General features: G+C 48.5%; 2 protein-coding genes across 2 annotated transcripts in view; both read left to right on the forward strand.

The window, feature by feature from the left end:
• Window positions 1-285: 285 nt before the first annotated feature.
• On the forward strand, window positions 286-14007 carry FAM180A (family with sequence similarity 180 member A). The gene is made up of 3 exons (XM_027101806.1): window positions 286-556; window positions 10910-11010; window positions 12556-14007. The coding sequence occupies exons 1-3, from the start codon at window positions 481-483 to the stop codon at window positions 12898-12900; spliced, it is 522 nt and encodes a 173-aa protein (XP_026957607.1). The 5' UTR covers window positions 286-480; the 3' UTR covers window positions 12901-14007.
• Window positions 14008-18841: 4834 nt separating this feature from the next.
• The window catches only part of SLC13A4 (solute carrier family 13 member 4), a 38961-nt gene continuing 38288 nt past the window's right edge, over window positions 18842-19514 (forward strand). Inside the window, exon 1 of the mRNA XM_027101808.1 lies at window positions 18842-18956. Coding sequence (XP_026957609.1) covers window positions 18858-18956 — 99 coding nt within the window. The 5' untranslated portion in view covers window positions 18842-18857. The remainder of the gene's footprint in view (window positions 18957-19514) is intronic.

Here is a 19514-nt window from a genome sequence, read left to right on the forward strand (position 1 = left end):
TGTGTGTGTGTGTGTGTGTGTGTGTGTGTGTGTGTGTGTGTGTGTGTACGGGGACAGCAGCCAGGTCTTTGCCGGGCTCTCTAACAAGTTCCGCAAGTCTGTTTGTTAAAGAAAAATTCCAGTGGGTGCATCCAACACATGGAACTCAAGTACAGAAATTATATTTATCCACCCCACTGCCAAGGAGATCACATGCCCCATGAGTCACTCCAGATGTGCTCAAAAACAGAGTCTCTCTGTGGAAGCCCAGTGCCCCAATCCCAGAGAGAGTAGGATTAACAGAGGTCCCGCTCCGGTCCTCCCCAGGAGGCAGCCCTTGCCTCTACCCTTCTGAGGCAGGAGAGGGCACCTCTGCAGGTCTGAAAAAGAAGGGGAGGTAAGAACGATATCGTCACACTGGGAGGACCAGTACGGGCATACCTGTAGCTCCTGGGGTCCCACTGGGTCTGAGGGCGACTTTTCACCTTTTTGGAGGAAAAGATGTGTTGGAAGACGTTGCTGCTTCTGCTGTTGTATTATGACGCTCAGGCCACTCTGTCGCACAGGTGGAGCAGGGGTGAGTTGCTTTTAATTTATTTGTTTGCTGGATGCTCATTCTTCTTTCTTCGATACAATTAGGAATTTGGGGGGAAGCATGGAGAGAGCAGGAAGAAATTAGAAGCCCTGCACCCTCCTTTTATCTCATCTCTGCTAATTGCTTGATACTTCTCGACATGCTAGAAGGTATTAGAAGGTGATGGGGGAAATGACACCAAAAAATCAAAGTTGCTGAGGGAACTGGGTCGAGGGGGAGAATGCAGAGAGCATCCCTTTCTGACAGGCCAGAGGGAAGTCATCTTTGCTTCATAGAATGTGGACAGACTCCCTTGAGTACCCCCCAGGCTGCTGCAGCTGGGCAGGGCGCGCGGGGAGCAGGTGCTCGGGACTGATACTGACATGAAGGGACTGAGGGTGCTGACCGGCAAGAGGCCTGCTACCTGGAGGGAGTGGGGTGTCCACGTGGAGGGCTCCACGCTGCTTCCTGAGCTGCATCTTTCCAGCTGGAGAGAGCTGGTCCAGCAGCAGGAGAGGACGAGTAGCCCCTCAGCACCCTCGTGTCTGCCCGGCTGCTACCGCCCTGGCCAGCCCCCTCGGAAAGGAAGGAGCCCAGCAAGGCTGCTCCCCACGGCCGACTTCCTTGCTCTCGGGACACAGCTTCTCAGAGCCGGCCTGGCATCGTTTATGGCTCCCGTGGGCAGACACTGACGGCACCTCCAGTCAATGAGGGTCTATCACTTAGGAAGCAAGGGACCAATAGTGCTGACTGCTCCACGCTGATCTGAACTGAGATCTCTCCACTGCCTAAAGTCAACTGAGGTCTCTCTCCTGGAAAGAACTGGAAAAAGAAGTCAGGCTCACTGGTGTTCCCAGAGATCCAAAATAGGGTGACGACTGCACAGCAACAAAAGGATGAGCCCCCTGGTTCTCAACGAGAGTGTCAGGGAAGGAAGGGACGGCCAGCTGGGGCGCAGAGCAGATGTGAAACCGGGGAAAGAAAAAGCCAACGCACTTATTAGGGTTTTTATTCCCTCACACACACATCTCCCTGCTCATCACGTGCGCAAACTCTGGGGGCAACACTCGGAAGCGCAGAGCAAAGAGACCCTGGCGCTGTGTTCTGCCACTTACCCCTGTGTGACCCTGGGGGCCTTCCTTAACCTGCCTATTAAAAAAGGATGATAATATCCACTCTTTAATGCACAGGCTGTTAGAAAGCCAAATGAGATGATTTGATTTACTACAAGGCTTGTAAACACAATAGGCACATGATGAGCTATCCTGCAAGGAACTCAAAGATTTAAGTTCTGCCTCTCATTGGCTGTGTGATGTCTGGGAGGACTTAACCTCTCTGAGCTTTAGTTCATGAACAGATAACATATTAACAGTAACAAAAACTGACCCTCACTGTGTTGTCATGTGAGGGTCATATTGAAAAATGTAAATAAAACGCTTTGTAAATGAGGAGCTATATAAATGTCAGCTATTACCTACCACTTAGAAAAGGAAAAAATTTCATGAAAGAAAGTCTGAGGTTCTCAACAGAAAACCTATCGGTTCTATAGCAACGTCCTGAGAGCAGCTGCTCTGGCTGCACCCCTCCTCACTGGGGAGGGTCTGCTCCCCAATAATGATAACAATCTGTATAAAGACACAAGGCCAACACAGCTGAAACAGAGGCCATGGTGAGGCAGCTGATGCTAAGTGCCGGATTAGCCGTTCATATCAGTGTTCGGGGCCAACAAATGAGCGGAGCCCTTCCAACCATCATCAGAAGTCTTCCACGTAGTTGATTTTTTTTTTTTTTCGTTTTCAACATTTTTTTCTAATCATAAAAGGAATACACAATTGCCCTTTTTTTATGACGGAATGGGAGGCACACCCAGAGAAAAACCAGTTTTTCCAAATGTATTAACTGTTCCTTTCACCTGCATCCTTACCCCAACCCTGCCCCCCACCCCAGTGCTAGGCCTAATTTAGAAGAATTCCCTCTGGAAACAGTCAGAGGGCGACTTCTCCCTACAAAACTCCTCCTCCATCCCCCCCAGCACCACCCCCTGCCTCCACGGGTAGAAGTGTGGAAATAAACCCAAAAGGAATACACCCTGCCATCAGGACATCTTTTTTTTCCTACCTTTCTCCCAGCCTCTCCCTCAGCGCTCTCTAGGATTCCGCCCTGGGAGGCGGCTCCCTGTGCCAGGATGGCTGCTCCAGCCCCACCGCCTTGATTAAGACCAAGGGACCCACCTGTGGTTAGCGAGGCTGCTGGGAAGTGGACACACCTGGCCCAAGTCCCAGCCCCACCCAGGTCCCGCCGGCACACCGCCTGGGGGGCTGCAGGGAACTAGCCAGTCTTAAAAAAAAACATACACGTATTAATTCCTATAAGTATCTGATTTTTGTTAAATACATATGTTATTTCTTTGACAAGCAGTTTCATAAGGAAGGGTGGCCCTGCAGTGGTGGAATGTATGTCATCTTCACGTGTCCAGTTTAGTGCTATGTGTGTTTTCAGTCGTCAATATTCCGTGAAGGGAAGGGCCCCGGATGGGTGTTTTCAGTAAGTGTCAACTGACTCACTGGTCCAGCATGACTAAGCGGCCACCTCATTCACTCCATGGTCACTGCCTTAGGAGGCGTTATTCTGACCACTAACAGGTAAGAAAGCTGGAGGATGGGGGAGAACTTAGCACTCCCCAGATCCCTCAGCCGGAAGCTTAGAGCTGGATCTCACTCCCCCAGCCCAGTCTGCAGAGGCAGAGTCTCAATGTCCTCACTCACGCCCCTGCATCCCTTCCAGGTGCTCCCCCTGGGTGGTGGCACATTCTGGCCAAGGGCAGCCAACACACAGCAGCCCTTTCAGAAGCACTCCAGGGGACCCCAACACACGGGGCCAAGGTCCTGGCTACCTCAGAACATCACTGTGTTTCTGAAGGGCTGGCTCAGGAGCAAAAAAGTAAATGACGGGCTTCCCTGGTGGCACAGTGGTTGAGAGTCCGCCTGCCGATGCAGCAGACACGGGTTCGTGCCCCGGTCCGGGAAGATCCCACATGCCACGGAGCAACTAAGCCCGTGCGCCATGGCGCTGAGCCTGCGCGTCCGGAGCCTGTGCTCCACAATGGGAGAGGCCACAACAATGAGAGGCCCGCGTACCGCAAAAAAAAAAAAAAAAGTAAATGACGTCAGTAGGATCTGGCAAAAGACTTTTTATAAATGAGAGCTTTTCCTTTCCACACCCACAGTCATTTCCATAGAGTTGCTTCAACTGATTCATTAAAAATATGGTTGTATTTTGGTATGATATGGTCTACAGTGTGAATCCTTTCCAATAAGCTCTTTGGTACAGATGCTGTGCACAGTTACATGGAAACCATGGTCAGCCTTAATATTGTTCTGGTTTTTTTTAACCTATTTGGGAGATGGGAGGGAAGAAGAGATTTTTATCCCAGGTTATAAAAAGTCAAAGAGAAGATCAGGCTCAAAGCAAAAATAGGCTCTTCCATTTAGGGAGGCTTCTGCCTATACGTCTGGGCAAGAAAGCTTGAAGGAGGTAAGGCTTGGGGAGCAAGACAGGTGCAGGTGCAAGCCTTGACTGAGATAATTAAAAGTAGCTTCTCTGGGTATGAAGGGAACCCTTCTTTACTGTTGATGGGAATGTAAACTGGTGCACGCACTACGGAGAACAGTATGGAGGTTCCTTAAAGAACTAAAAATAGAGTTACCATATGATCCAGCAATCCCACTCCTGGGCATATATCGGGAGAAAACCATAATTTGAAAAGTTACATGCAGTTCAATGTTCATAGCAGCACTATTCACAATAACCAAGACATGGAAGCAACCTAAGTGTCTATTGACAGATGAATGGATAAAGATGTGGTACATATATACACAACAGAATACTACTCAGCCATAAAAAGAATGAAATAACGCCATTTGCAGCAACATGGATGGACCTAGAGATTATCATACTAAGTGAAGTAAGTCAGAGAAAAACAAATATCATATGATATCATTTATATGTGGAATCTAAAATATGATACAGATGAACTTATTTACAAAACAGAAACAGACTCACAGACAGAGAAAACAAACTTATGGTTACCAAAGGGGGAAAGGCATGGGAGAAGGATAAATTCGGAGTTTGGGATTAGCAGATACAAACTACCTTATATAAACTAGATAAACAACAAGACCTACTGTACAGCACAGGGAACTATATTCAGTATCTTGTAATAACCTATAATGAAAAAGAATATATATGTATAACTAAATATATATGTGTGTGTGTGTGTATATATACATATGTCTGGATCACTTTACTGTACACCAGAAACTAACATAACATTGTAAATCAACTATACTTCAATTAAAAAAAAAAATCGGTTTCTCCTAGACCCAAACAGTGGTTCCTCATAGATAAAGGGAGGGTGTGATGGAGACAGGAGAAGACATCTACTTTCTGATAATTATCCAGGACCTGTAACTGCAAATAAGTTCCAGAATCACCCTGTTAAAAAGAGAAGGATTTGATGAGGCGCTCTGAAAACAATGGAGTTGAGTAACAAGGAGAATGAATGTGTTTCTATGGGACTGTTTATTCATTCAACAGTCACCAGCAGGATTTTAGGCACTGGGAATACAGCATTAACAAAACAGACAAAATCCCTTGCCCTTGTGAGCTGACGTCCTAGGGAAAGGAAACAGACAAGAAGCACATATAGAAATAAAATATCTGGTTCATTGGATGGCAATAAGGTTGGGACAGATTAGAGGATATAAAGGATCACAAGTTTAAATAGGAGAGTCAGGGAGGGCCTCACTGAGGAGGTGACTTGAGACCTGAAGGAAACACAGGAGTGAGCCATGCAGTCTCCAGGGAAAGAGTATTCCAGGCAGATGGAACAGAAGTTCAAAGGCCCTGTGGCAGAGGCATGCTTGGTGAGCTCAAGCAACAGTGAGGAGGCCTGCAGCTAGAGGGGCACGAGCCAGAGGATAATAGCAGATGAGTGCAGAGAGGTAGTAAGAGGTCAAGTTGCACAGTACCTGGTGGCCATCTGAAGATCTTTGGCTTCTACTCTGAGGGAGATGGAAAGCCATAGAAGTTTCTGGGCAGAGAATTGACATCATCCAACCAATGTTTTCACAGAATCGCTTTACTTGCTGTGTTAAGAATACAATGAGGTGGACTTCCCTGGCAGGTCCAGTGGTGAAGACTCTGTGCTTCCCCTGCCAGGGGCACGGGTTCAACCCCTGGCAGAGGAACTAAGATCCCACATGCTGCGTGGCGTGGCCAAAAAAAAAAAAAAAAAGAATACAATGAGGAGGATGAAGTTGGCAGCCAAGGATGGAAACAGAGACACCATTAGGAGAAATGTTCAAGGTTTGGACCAGGAGGCTAGCTGGGATGTGGTAAGAAGTAGCCAGATTCCAGATCTATTCTGAAGGTAGAGCCAACAAGATTTGCTGATTAGTGGGGTGTGAGATGTGAAAGAAAGAGAAAAGGCAAGGTTGACTGACAACTCCCAGGTTTTGACCTGAGCAGCTACGAGAGCTGGGAAGACAGCAGACAAAGCAGGAGGTGCGGAGCAGGTGTGATGGATGGCGGGGGTTGGGACTGGTTTGGAGATCAGGAGAGACAACTATTACGAATCCAAAAGGAGACTCTCCCGCAGGCAGCTGCATATCTAGAAGTCGGGCCCGGAAATACACAGCAGAACATCCTTACGAAGTCAGTGTGGCTAGTGAGAGCGGAGAGACCCAGGCTGCGGCCAGGAGTCTGCAAGGCGAGGAGACGGAGGGGAAGGAAGAGCGGCCAGCAAGGGGGGATTTTTTTTTAAAGAAGCAGCAGCAACGTGTTTTCATGCTGCCTTGAAAGATCGGTAGAGAGGGGAAAATTAATGATGTAGGAGAGAAAAGTGGAAAGGTGAGCGACAACTTTATTGGAGACCTCGTGCACACGGGGACAAGTTGGCTCAAGATAAGAGCAGGGACACAATAACAGAAGGGAAGTCAGAGGACCTGGGCACGAGGCCGGTAACTGGTTTGAGGAGAAAGGAGGAGGTGTGAAATCATCATCCACTTCACGCTAAAATAGAGTGAGGGGAAGCAGGAAATATGGGTAATGGTCAGGCAGCATTTCGGGCCCCTCCTGAGAATAACGATCACGAATTTCAAGTGAGACCACTTAACCCAGGTGCAGGTGTGGAACAGGTAAAGAGATGGGGTGTGCTTTTGCCTAGTGACTGCAAAGGAACGAAGAGGGAGCAAAGGAGACGAGGATGGGTGCAAGAGAATGATCATAGGGCTGTAGAAATTTGACCTTGTATATCACATTATCAATCAAAGGTAGAGACTTGTTTAAATATGTGTGATTCATTTAAGAGTATGTTTTATACCATATGCATTCATTCATTCCTAATTAACTACATGTATCCTTCCCGTGGCTACACACAACTGAAGAACGCCCAGTCTTGGGGCAGATGCACCTACAAAAAGATAGCGTGGTTCACCCTATTGGTGAGATTGGGGGTTTTTTGTTTGTATGTTGTTTTGTTTTGTTTTTAATTTTTGTTTTATATTGGAGTAGAGTTGATTAACAATGTTGTGATAGTTTCAGGTATACAGGAAAGTGATTCAGTTATACCTATACATGTATCTATTCTTTTTCAAATTCTTTCCCCATTTAGGTTATTACAGAGGACTGAGCAGAGTTCCCTGTGCTAAACAGTAGGTCCTCGTTGGTTATCTATTTTAAATACAGCAGTTGGGTTTTGAAGCCCTTGAGACCTGGATTTTAATCTCAGGCCTATTACAAACAAGTTGGGTGGCCAAGGGCAAGTTTCTTAGCCTCCAAGTTTCTTCATCTATAAAATGAGCTGTGAATGTTTACCTCGAAAGCACCAAGCATGCTGACTGACCCACAGTGAGTTCATAAGCTGTTAGGATGTCCGGGCTCCACATCTGAACAACTTTGGCCTGAGGTCCAAATGTGTCTCTCAACAGAAGACACGGACAGAACATGCTAAGACACATGAATCCCTGGATCCAGTTCCTGAACTAAATTAGTGCATGTGGCGTGAACTTTAGCAAGGAAATTTTTTGTTCCATGGGGGTTGGTCCAGTGTTTCACAATGTCCCCTGAAGGCTCATGAGTCCGGGGGCTCGGGGACGAGGGGCTGGCCCCCCTGCCCGAGGCTGGCCGGCACAGCAGACCTTCATGCAAGGCCATGGGGGAGTCTCTGGAGTCCCCTCATCACACTGAGTGGTCCTCGTGGGCACCTTCACAACCTGAAGAAACAGCCGGAGTGTGGGCTGGGTGTGGAGCGTTAAGTGAAAAAGGAAGAAGCAAATCGGCCTAGTTTTACACCAGGCAGAAGACACACAAAGTCAGTGATCTTAACAACACTGTCCCAGCAGCCTTCCTGCCCAAGGCTCCACACTCAGGTGGTGCCCAAGAGGGAGTGGGATCCTTCTGCCAGTCTCTGGCCTCCCCACCCCGTTCGCCTCTCTCCCTTCTCCCTCCGAGAGGGTGCAGCTGCTAACAGCCGTCCAGTGGGAGCATTCAGGCCTCAGAACTATCAGCCTCACGAAGACTGGGCTGCCCAAAGCCGCTTATAATCGCTCACAGCGAGGACGGAGTCGAACTTAAAATGACCTCATAAATTTGGGAGATGGGGCAGAAGGGAAAGGAAGGAAAACCAGCAAAGCCTGAATTGGAGAGTCTCCAGGGATGCTCTGTTTTGTTGTTGTTTTAATACCTAGTTTATTTTTAAAATCATTCCAAAATATATATTGAGACTGCACTCAGTATATATATTGAGCTCTATGCAGACACTGAGGTCAGAAGCATAAAATTCATTCCCTCCCAGGAGCCAGCAGTAGACAGCAAGATGTGAAATATATAGAAAGGATGCAAGAAGAAGATAAAAAGAGAATTAAGGAGAAGGAACACAGCAGTGTACGGTGGGGTCCCAGGGAAAGGCTTCCTAGGGGCACAGGGCCGTTCTTCTAACGACGTGGGAGCCGGTCTGGTTTAAAGGTCTGCGTGTGTACCTCTCGGAGTTGGTCAGCTCTTGGTCGGGTCATTTGCATTCTGGCAGGGTCCGGCCTCTGTCATTATGGACAAGGACATCTGGAGTGGCTAGTCGTTTAACTTCTTACCTGAATGTTTCGACGTGGGCCAGACACAGCTTATCTCTCGCCCACCACCGGCAGCATCTCCCGTGGGGATGAATCCAGGTCTCCAGACCTAGCCTCATGCACAGGAGCTCAGATACGGGGAGCTGGCGAGACGCCTGCCCCAGAGCTGGCTGCACGTCACAGCCCAGAGGGCCATAAAAGCCCCTCCCCCACACACACCGTCAGAGCAGCCACAGCAACGTGGGGGGTACCCGTGGAAGGTGGGAAGAAGGGGGAAGGGGTCCATCTGTGAGACTCCGGTGCTCCCCACATATACTTTCTGAAGCAATGATCAGCCCTAGTCCAGAGGCTGAATTGTTTTTTAACAATCTTCCCCAAACTGTGTTATTAATTTTAAAAATTATGAGAACAAGGCCTCCTGGAAGCAACATTTCCATTATTAAGCCCAGCTTTGCATCAGGAAGTATTTTCTTCCCAACTCTTGCGAACTAGGGGTCCACCAGGGGTGTGCATGTTAAAGGAAGTAGCTGTTCGCAGAGAAGCAATTGAGTGAAGAGCGTGTAGGTCTGGCCTTGAATAACTTCCCGGGAGGCAGCAGAAAGGGCCCCATGCCAGGACCTTGTTCCCTCCTATCCCCTTCACCTGCTGCAGTGTGAATATTTTTAAAGGGAACAATACCTTTCATTTCACAATAACAGAGAAGACATAAAGGAGTTGCTCTCAATCCTACCTTGAAAAGGTTTCATGGTAAGAAGGAATAGGCCGCATCTTGGTCCAGGACCCGTTCTGGTCCTAGTGTCACCTCCCACCAAGGAGAAAGTAGGGTCAAAGTACACCCCTCCTTGTGCCGCCACTCTCTTGTCTCCGAGAACACGAGGGCCTTGGTCTCTTCAGATGCCCCTATAAGGCCTCATCGGATGGGAGTGAGCTCTGAATCCTAGCCAGGCACCAGCTGCTTGGTGGTGGGTCTGGGTAACCCAGTGGTTATGGACACTGCCTGCCCGTTGTCACAGCAGGGAGCTGTCAGAAGTCCCGATGCCTACATCCACCCCAGAGATGCCCATGAACTGGCCTGGGAGGCGGCCTTGGGCGTGTAGGTTTATAAAGCTCCCAGGTGATTCTGACGCACAGTCAAGGCTGGGAAGCATTGGGCTGAATTGGGAGCATCCGCTCAGCAGGAACAGCTCCTTCTACACAGGCTTGGGTCAAGCACCTTCTGACTGGCAACCTAGGCTGCCATTAGAAGTACCTAGGAAGCTTTCAAAAAGTTTACTGTCTCAATCACATCCTAGTCACTTAAATCAGAACTACTGGAGCTGGGACCCACACACCCTGGGCGACTCTAATGTATGGTCAAGGTTGTGAACCTGTGGAGTAGGAAGGAGATGCCTCGCCCTCCTGAGCTCCACCTGAGACCAGAGGCAGAGGCTGTGAGTGAGCAGAGGCTAAGGCCTTCTCAAGTCCTAAAATCTATGATTCTGTGGGAAATGGGCACTTTTCTGGCAAGGAGAACAAATCCTGCTAAAATTCTGGGCCAGGAACTATTGCTCTGGAGTTTGTAGGCTCCATCCCCCAAGATGGTCTGCAGAAGCAGGGCTACCCCTCTGCCCGTCAAGGCCCCCATCAATGCAGGGATGCGGTCTGCCAACAACTGCACCTTGTGTGCACCCTGGAAACCTGCCAGGCTATGCTGCACAGGCATAAACATGAAAGCACATTGATCCAAGCCCCTGAGGAACTTGTGGGCTAGATAATAAACGGATTACAGAGAAAGCAATATTACAGCCAACCAGCTTTTCCAGGAGGTGGGAGATTCCTACCAGTGTCCTTTACGTTGAAGATGTTTCATTCTTATCACTTCTAATAGAAATCCTTGCTTATGCAGTTCCCTTCTTCAACACAGTACTCTGGACATCACTGGACACTATCTTGATGGCCCAAGGGCGCCATTATCAAGAAGCAGAGCTGTCATGTATGGTTACGCAAATGGCGCTTTGCACAACTTCCGGGGGCCCTACTTACCTCGAGGTCTCACCAATTTTTACAGTTATTGCCCAGTTTTCTGGTAAATCACAACCAAGTGTCTTAAAGAAGCTGCCCCTTTTTCTCGCAGCTCCACCACCACTTGGAGTCAGTCACTTTCAAGACTGGATGGCTAACCTTGGGGTTCACCCACGGGAGAAGCCAGCGCACGCTGCAGCCCGGCGAGCTCACTCTGTTTTTCTTTCAGCCGTGCTCTTCCCTGCCGCCCACCGGCCAAAGAGATCCTCGTCGGTGCCCTTGAACCCCGTCCTGCAGAGCTCCCTGGAGGAAGTAGAGCTGCTCTATGAGGTAGGCAGAGGGGAAAGTGGGCCACTCAAGTAACTCAAAAGGCATTGCTCCTTCTCTCTATTTTTTGGAGAAGTGACCTGAGCCCCTGAAAATGAGTGACCTCTGTTGCCCGGGGGACTGGCCTAGACTTGTGTGTGGAGGTAGTGGAATCCTGCCCATCCCAGAGGAAAGTGTTCCTCGCACCCTCTTCTCCTTTCCCGCATGCCGTCCCAGGGAAGGTTGGCATTAGGGGTTTCGTCGAGGCAAAATTAGAGATTTAGGCTTGGCCCAGAGGCGCCTCTACCTGCACCCAAGCAACAGAGCGGGGCAATATTCCCCAGCCAGAGCTTTAAGCCAGGACTCACCAGCAGTGCCCAGGCAATGCCAAACCTATTGTCTGAGTGGAGCTGTGTCTCAGTAACCTCATGCTGTGACAGCCCCATTTTTGAATCTGGGGCCGCCCCAAAGGCTCTCTCCCTCTGCCTCTCATACCTCTGGCACCAAGACCCCACTTCTCCTCCAAACCACAGGTAACTTTACCCAAGGCCGCTTGGTTTGGTTCAGTGAAAAAATTCCAGGTTCGAGACCTAAGCTTTAGTTCTGGTTCTGCCGCCCATCGGCTACGTAACCTTGCATAAGCCACCATTTCTCCCTGGGCCTGAATCTCCTCAGCTGTTAAAGGAGGGACTCCAAAGATCGCCAAAGTTCCCCTCCTGTCTGGGCGCCCTCTGACATCCTGCATGTACTAGGACTGTCTGACTAAGAAGGGGACAGCCTGCTATAGTCAAGCAGCTGAACCAGGCAGAAGATTTCAAATCCTGCCTCGGGGAACAAACTGGAAAATGCGTAACCTCTGCCAGGTCATGAACGTGGGAGTCAGAGCAAGAGGCCTGTTTTAGGAAGATAACAGACAGTAGCACGCAGGATGGATTAGAGCCGGGGGAAGCCGGAGACAGAGGGGAGAGTTAGGACTCCGTCTAAATGGTACTGATTAGGTTCCTGATATGAGCCTGGCACTGAGCAGGGGGTGCCTGTGACAGACCTCACCCCTACTCTTAAAGAACAGTCGAGAAATGAGGACAAACCTCTGTAGCACACTTAATTCCTAACACAATTCTCTGCATCCTTCTAATTCCCAGCTTCTGATTTTAAATTATCCAAAATAGTCAGTCTGCGCTTTAGAAGATCTTTGGTGGGTGGGAGGGAGGAAGGAGAGAAGGGGGTGATTCGGGACACTAGAAACAACAAAGAGTCACTTAATAGGGGCTTTGTACCAGGCACAGTGACAGGTGTCACTCATATTTGTCTTATTTACTCCTCACAATATCCCAGTGAAGTACTGTTGTTATTAATCATTCCACAGAGGAAGAAAAGGAGGCTGAGAGAAGTTAGGTGACTCGTCCGAGGTTACACAGGTGGTGGGAAAGTCAGGACTGGGACCCAGGCCTCTCGATTCCAAAGCTCTTTGCAAGTCACCTCCCTACATGAACGCACGTGATCGTGAATCCAGTGATGTCCTCCACAACGAGTGCCTCATGCTTTTCCACACCCCATGTTTCCCCCCAGTTCCTTCTGGCTGAACTTGAGATCAGCCCTGACCTGAAGATCTCCATCAAGGACGAGGAGCTCTCCTCCCTGCGGAAGGCCTCGGACTTCCGCGCCATCTGCAATGATGTGATCCCCAAGAGCATCCCAGACATCCGGCGGCTGAGCGCCAGCCTCTCCAACCACCCAGGCACCCTCAAGAAAGAGGACTTCGAAAGGACAGCGCTGACCCTGGCCTACACAGCCTACCGCACAGCCTCGTCCCAAGGGCATCAGAAGGATATCTGGGCCCAGTCCCTCCTTAGCCTTTTCCATGCCTTGAGGCATGACTTAATGCGGTCCTCATGTCCCAGAGCATCTCCCTGAGAGACTGGCTGGCACCAGGACCAGGGAGCAGGGACCAGCACACAGTAATCCAGAAATTCTTCATTCTCTACTCCATTTACAGAGACCAGCCACAAAACACATACCACCAACTCAGAGCAGCAAAGATAAAACAAGAAACACCGATGCTCTTTGCCCCTTGTAACTTCTTGACAAGCATAAGATTGTGATTCCTATCATAACGTGACCTGGGCTGGAAAAAAGGGCTGGAATGGTAATTCAAGATGCCTCCAGAGGCTGAATGTTTTGCCTGGTGAATTGCAGGAGTCTAAGATATGCTTTAACATTGAGTGACTGTAACACAAACACCCAAGAGTGAGGACAGAGCCAGGAGAGACATAACAGAAGTCTGGGCATGGCGGGAAAGTGGGGGACAGATTTCTTTGGTCCTAAGAGATCAGGGTGCTGGATTGAATGAACACCTTTCCAAAGTTCTGTAGTAAGATATAAAGAAACTAGAGCTATAGCCAAATAAATACATTGTTAACCAAGGATATACTTCTCAACTTTTCCAAAAGTCCCCAAAAAGAATCAGTCAGAAAATCAGTTATGACCTATATATCTAGACTCTTCTTTCCTGAAGCCTGGTCTAATGTAGAGGAGAAACATGAAGGGGGCCAACAGAAATGCTACTGTCATGCCTTGCCTTTTGAACAGAGAAACCAAGCTAATGCAGAGAGGGTCATCCTAACGAAAGAGGTGGCACCAGTGCCACGGCCTGCCTATCCTAATGCTAAAATTATTGAGCATTATCAGAGAATTAAGTGCTCCAAACAAAAATGATTTTCAGATGACAGAATTTTACCCTTTCAAACGCCAAAACTTTCATTTTAGCAATATTGACTGGATATATATGAAAGCCAGTAAGGTTGAATTTAGTATATTGGAAACATTCTAATGAAGGAGTTAGATGAGATCATCTCTAAGATTCCTCTACTTCTGAAATGTTCACAAGCATTCAACTAACTGTGAGATATTACAGGGAGGACACCTGGACCTGAGATGTCTCTGCTGGACTGTTTGTATCAACCCTGAAAGGTCCCAGACTTTCTTTTTTTTTGCGGTACGCAGGCCTCTCACCGCTGTGGCCTCTCCCGCTGCGGAGCACAGGCTCCAGATGCGCAGGCTCAGTGGCCATGGCTCACGGGCCCAGCCGCCCCGCGGCACGTGGGATCCTCCTGGACTGGGGCACGAACCCGTGTCCACTGCATTGGCAGGCAGACTCTCAACCACTGCGCCACCAGGGAAGCCCAGTCCCAGGCTTTCTTAACTCTGAATCTGGTGTGAGTTTTTCTGTTGCCTTCCTCACTGTCAGGCGATAAAAGTAGCATTTTCTTTGCTACCAACATAACTCGCCCTTTGCAATTTGTTCTTTCTTACTGGGCATCGCCTGAAAAATAAGATAGCAAGTCTTGTTATAATTCCACATTAAATAAGAGTTAATAGATGAAGGTCCCTGCTAGGAGTAAAGCACCTGGGTCCTAATAAAGATTCCTCACCAGCTCAGAGACCTTTCCAGCTTCTCCGAGGTTTACAGCTGGGTTCTGGAGGCTAAAGCTGCAGGAAGTCTGATCTTTGAATAAACAAGGATTCACTGGGCTAAATTTTTTATTCTGAAATGGGTATTTGACAATTGTCACTGAATGAAGATGAAAGCTGGTCTGAACTTCTTTAGAATCTTTGAATAAGTGAGCCTCGCCTAGCAGTGCAAGCTGCATGATCTTTTGAAGTAATACCAGGATGCAGGAACAAGGTGTTTATCATCAGAGAAAAATCCCACTTTGCATCCCGATGTCCTCAGGCTCAGAAGACTAATCAGCCCCTCTGGTTCTCACTCCCTGTGGCTATATTGATCTTTTACCTCCCTCAAATGCAGACTCTGATATATGCTTTTGTGTTCAATTTTTCTCTTTCTAAGATTGCATGTTCTCTTTCATGCAGTCACTCCACTTGCCTCTTTCTTTTCATTGCAGTTGGTGTCTCTGCTGTTCTGTCTTTGGGTCCGGTTCTGATTATCTTCATATCCATTCCTCGAGGCATCTCCCAGTTTCTCCTGCTTGACCCCTCGCTGCCTCTACTTGCCCGTACTCTGTTGCTCACTGTCTCCTTTGGGGATCACTGTCTGATTAAAACAAAGTCAAGACAGAGGTACAGACAAGTTTGGGATTGCCCAGAAAGCAGATAAGCCTCACGGCCTACCTTCAGTATTTGTGCTTTTCCTGGGGCTGGAGAAGGGCTCAGCAGGGCCTCAATCCTTAGACACTGGGCAATACTCTTAACAGTCAGAGTCCTGCATACACCCTGGCGCTCCACCCCTATCAGAATGGATCTGAGAGCTTTCTTCTAGGCACCAGGAGGAAAGACCCACCCTTGTCGTCCCTGCCTACCTTGTTAGGATACACATGCTCCCAGGGGTAGGAGATCCGTGAATGGGAGGGTGGTTCCCAGGACCAGTGATAGCAATGGCGGTTCATTCACCCTGCCACAAAAAATTAAAGGCACATTTGTACTGATAAATTGGGTCCATACTTAGGTGGCAAGCAACTGAAAAAAGAAAAGAAAGAAGAAGGGCACAACCTTTTTTTTTTTTTTTTTTGTACGCGTGCCTCTCACTGTTGTGGCCTCTCCCGTTGCAGAGCACAGGCTCCGGACGCGCAGGCTCAGAGGCCATGGATCACGGGCCCAGCCGCTCCGCGGCATGCGGGATCCTCCCGGACCGGGGCACAAACCCGTGTGCCCTGCATCGGCAGGCGGACTCTCAACCACTGCGCCACCAGGGAAGCCCGGGCACAACCTTTTTAAAGACAAATGAAAATTTCGTTTTTAGTAACTAGATACTTCAACACTATTTTAGGCTGAATACAAATGAATTGTTTACCCACAAAAAGTTTTATAGCACTGACTTCATTTACAAGCAAAATCAAACATTCTCCTCACCACCACCACCCCAAAACCCGACTCTTTGCCCAGTGAGCAGTGAGGGAGTAGCCTGGACAGCAACAGACTCTCCCATTTTGCCTCATTAATGCCGCACCGTACACACCACCATCACAACCCAGTCACATTTTGTCATATTTACTCAAAAAATAATTCAGAGTGTGACATAGTAGTGGAAGCTTGCCTGTGACTCAGTGGAACCCTTCTACCATTTCTAGACTGCCGGGAAATTTTAGGATCTAAAAATTCTGGAAGTTTCCTCTATAGTCGGCATTCTCATGGCTACCTCTGGTGTCACTCAAGAGACATTGAAAAACATCTATATGCTGAAACCTTCATAAAGGAGAATCACGTAAGTGGTAAATCACATAAGTGGTAAAGGCCAGAGCACTGGCCTAAAATTAAATGCTTGTTAAATGACTTTACATGGTGCCCCTGACTTTCCTAACCCATTTTAATATCTTTCATTTTTTTATTGTGGTTAAAAAACACATCATATGAAAGTTACCATCCGAACCATTTCTAAGCGTACGGTACAGTAATGTTAATTACATGTACACTGTTGTGTGACAGAGCTCCAGAACTTTTTCATCTTGCAAAAACGATACCTATGAAACCACAACTCCGCTTTTCCCTCTCCCCCCAGCCCCTGGCAACTACCATTCGACTTTCTGTTTCTAAGTGTTTGACTACTTTTGATACCTCATATAGGTGGAATCTGTCTTACATTTCTTAAGCAATGTATAAAATTTCCTTAGGAAAATGTTTTCTTTATCTAAAAAGTGGATAGAGTCCTGAAGGAGAACTACTGGTCTTACTATGTCACTCACATAATTTTATTTAACAAATATTCACTTATGGTGTAATAAAAAGGTCATGATCGAGTTTCCAGGCTTAATGGAATCTTTATTATCTCATACTATCTCGCCAAGGAATTTGAAGTGGCTCATGGGTTTAACAGAGAATGTTGACTTCCACAGCTGTTTACTTGTACCCTGACTCTTTAATATTTGCCACCAAAACATCACACATGTGTTTTTGCCCACTCCGAGTTTCCAAACCATCACAAAATGAGGCCTGGATGTAGTAAATACAGTAGCCAGTCTTTAAAATGCACTTAAAGAGATGAGTCATTGTAGCGCATCCTACAATGGCAAGAAAATTTCAAACTGGGTCGTCCACAGTTGCTCCTGCTTTAGAGGTCAAGAAGAATTGGTTTTCTAGAGTCACCTTTTTGGAGTCACTTTGCCTTTAGCCTGGGGATTATTTCCAACTGGCATAGCTGCAGACCCTAGAATGCCATTCCTTGCGTTCTGTGAATTCAAGCGAACGTGAATTTCATAACCCTTGACTCTGCTCAGCATCTCTCAGATGAAGGCAATGCTGCCAAGGACCACCAAATATAAAAGTTTGGGGGCTTCTCTCTCTCTCTCTCTCGCTCTCTCTCTCTCTTTCTTTTTCTTTCTTCCTTGCCCCATATCCACATGACTTTTCAGAGAAAAGAGAATGCTTCTCCTGAACTGTAAGCAGCAGAAATTCCAGCGTCCAAGGGCTGCAAAGGCCCTATTCCTGCACCCATCAATTTTTTTCCTGCCCTCCCACCTCCTCCCTGCATACCAGCCAAAGGAAGCCTCCTGCTTCTTTTTTGGTAAAGAGCCTCAGAGAGGGACATTGGAACACCTACTCCAGCCAGAAAGACCACAGATGTCTGGGCTCCAAGGGCCTCTGAAATGAGACTGGCATCTAGATTTTTCCAGAGAGGCAGTACCCTTCCCATTCTCCCTAAAAGGGTCTGTGGTCTTTCTGACAGGCTAACATCCTCTGTTGACTCAGATGCTTTGTATTCACCCGGGTGCTGAAGCAAACAACATTTGCCACCAGGGAAATCTAAAAGACTTAATATTCTATACTCTGGGGTAAAGTTCTCCAGGATTAATATTTCATTTTCTCCCTGCCACCAGACATTTTCATCTTCCTAAGGACTAGGTCAGCAAGTGGCCCTCCCAGAGAAAACTCAGGGTCCTATGCTTTGCAACGTTAAAGCAGTGCTTGAGGAAGTGGGATTCTGTTTACAGTGATGGTCATCACTCCAGCCCCTAGGATATTTGAGAAACAAAAATAAGCTTTGCACATTGCTTAGGTTCTGCAGAATCAGCAGGCCCCTGCTGGGACCAATCCTGAACTGCCTTTGGAAGAGATACTGACTCATTCTTTCCAACCTGCTGACTGGCTGTGAGGAATGGGCGTGGCTACTGCCTCTGTCCTGCGTCCCATAGGTGAAGGAAAGTTAAGGTGGGCCTCCAGCAAGAGTTTGTCCCGTGACAAAAAGGAATGTCTTGGGGACTTTTTTTTTTTCTGCTTTGGAGGCCCAGGCTCAAGGCAAATTATAATGGGAAACCAATTAGAAGGAGAGCAATTTGAACAGAGTTAAAGTGCCAGGTCCTGGGAGGAGAGACCAGCCCTATTTGAAGTCTCCATGGTCTGCTGACAAACTCGGGGGTTTGTTTTAAGGGACGCGGGGGGACTAGATTTTTTAAGGAAAGGGGGGTACAGCCAGCACAGGTAGAGAGCGAAAGTGGTACTGCCCAAAACAGGCCATCAGAGAGGGGAAAAATGTTGGAGGGCACAATAGACGGCAGCCAGACAGCTGCAGCAGAGGTGTAATCTTGATTGATTAAGGGGGCTTTTGCTGAGCTTTGGAATGAAGTTACTCCATTACTGATCAAGCAAAGAGAGAGCCATTATGCCCCCGTTTATCATCCTTTCCCGCTTCCTTTTCGCTGGGCATAAAACTATGCTCACCAATCCCACCTAAAACCGAAGGCGAGGAGGCCGGCCTTTGTTGCAAACAGAGGCTCTACCTGCCCTCCTGTTCTGCTCTTAAGACGAGAGAGGACTCTTGGAAGCCGAGAAAGGTTGAAGGAGTGTTTCTGGAGGGAGGCGAGCTTCGCCAGCAGCACAGGCACTTGTCGGGCGCGGGCTCCGACGGGAGGAGGTCCAGGATGGGTTTGCTGAAGGGCCTCCACCGAGCCAGGAAGCTGCTGCTCGTCATCTTCGTGCCGCTCCTGCTGCTGCCTCTGCCCATGCTTCACCCCAGCAGCGTGAGTACCAGCCGGTCCCCTCCTGGGGCCAGGGGGTCAGGTGGGAGGTCAGAGGGGAGGTCGGTGGAGGGAGTGGGGTGCTCGTGCAGCGCCTCAGCATTCTTCTGTTGGTGTAAAGAAATGGAAATGCTTTCCTGGAGGAGGCTAACGTACTTTCTGCCTAAAAACTGCCATTTTCACCCCTTCACCCCATTCCCAGTCCCCCGGCCCCACGGCCCCTGGCCAGGACTGAGGTAAGAGGAGGGGCCGATGGCTGGAGTGGCTGATCTGTGTGACACAGAGCAGTGGGCCAGCCTGCTCGGGGGCAGGGGCCAGGCGGACACCCGATAAAGAGAAGGGCGCTCTGGAGAGCTGGTATTTGCCAGGAGTCAACATGTGACCGTCCATATGGGAGAGCAACTGGACATGCAGGAAGACCTCCCAGATGGGGGAGGGAGGGGACTGTGGACCCCGGCCTGAGGTGCACTGCGGTGGGGTCCCCGGCCGGGCTCCTGTGCATCTAGCCAGGGTCTGTGGGTGACCACGGTGGGCTCTGATAACCAGGATTTGAAACTCTTA

The sequence above is a fragment of the Aethalodelphis obliquidens genome, unplaced genomic scaffold (assembly GCF_003676395.1).
Source record: "Aethalodelphis obliquidens isolate GAN/ISIS:26980383/991018 unplaced genomic scaffold, ASM367639v1 scaffold5, whole genome shotgun sequence".
Lineage (NCBI taxonomy): Eukaryota > Metazoa > Chordata > Mammalia > Artiodactyla > Delphinidae > Aethalodelphis > Aethalodelphis obliquidens.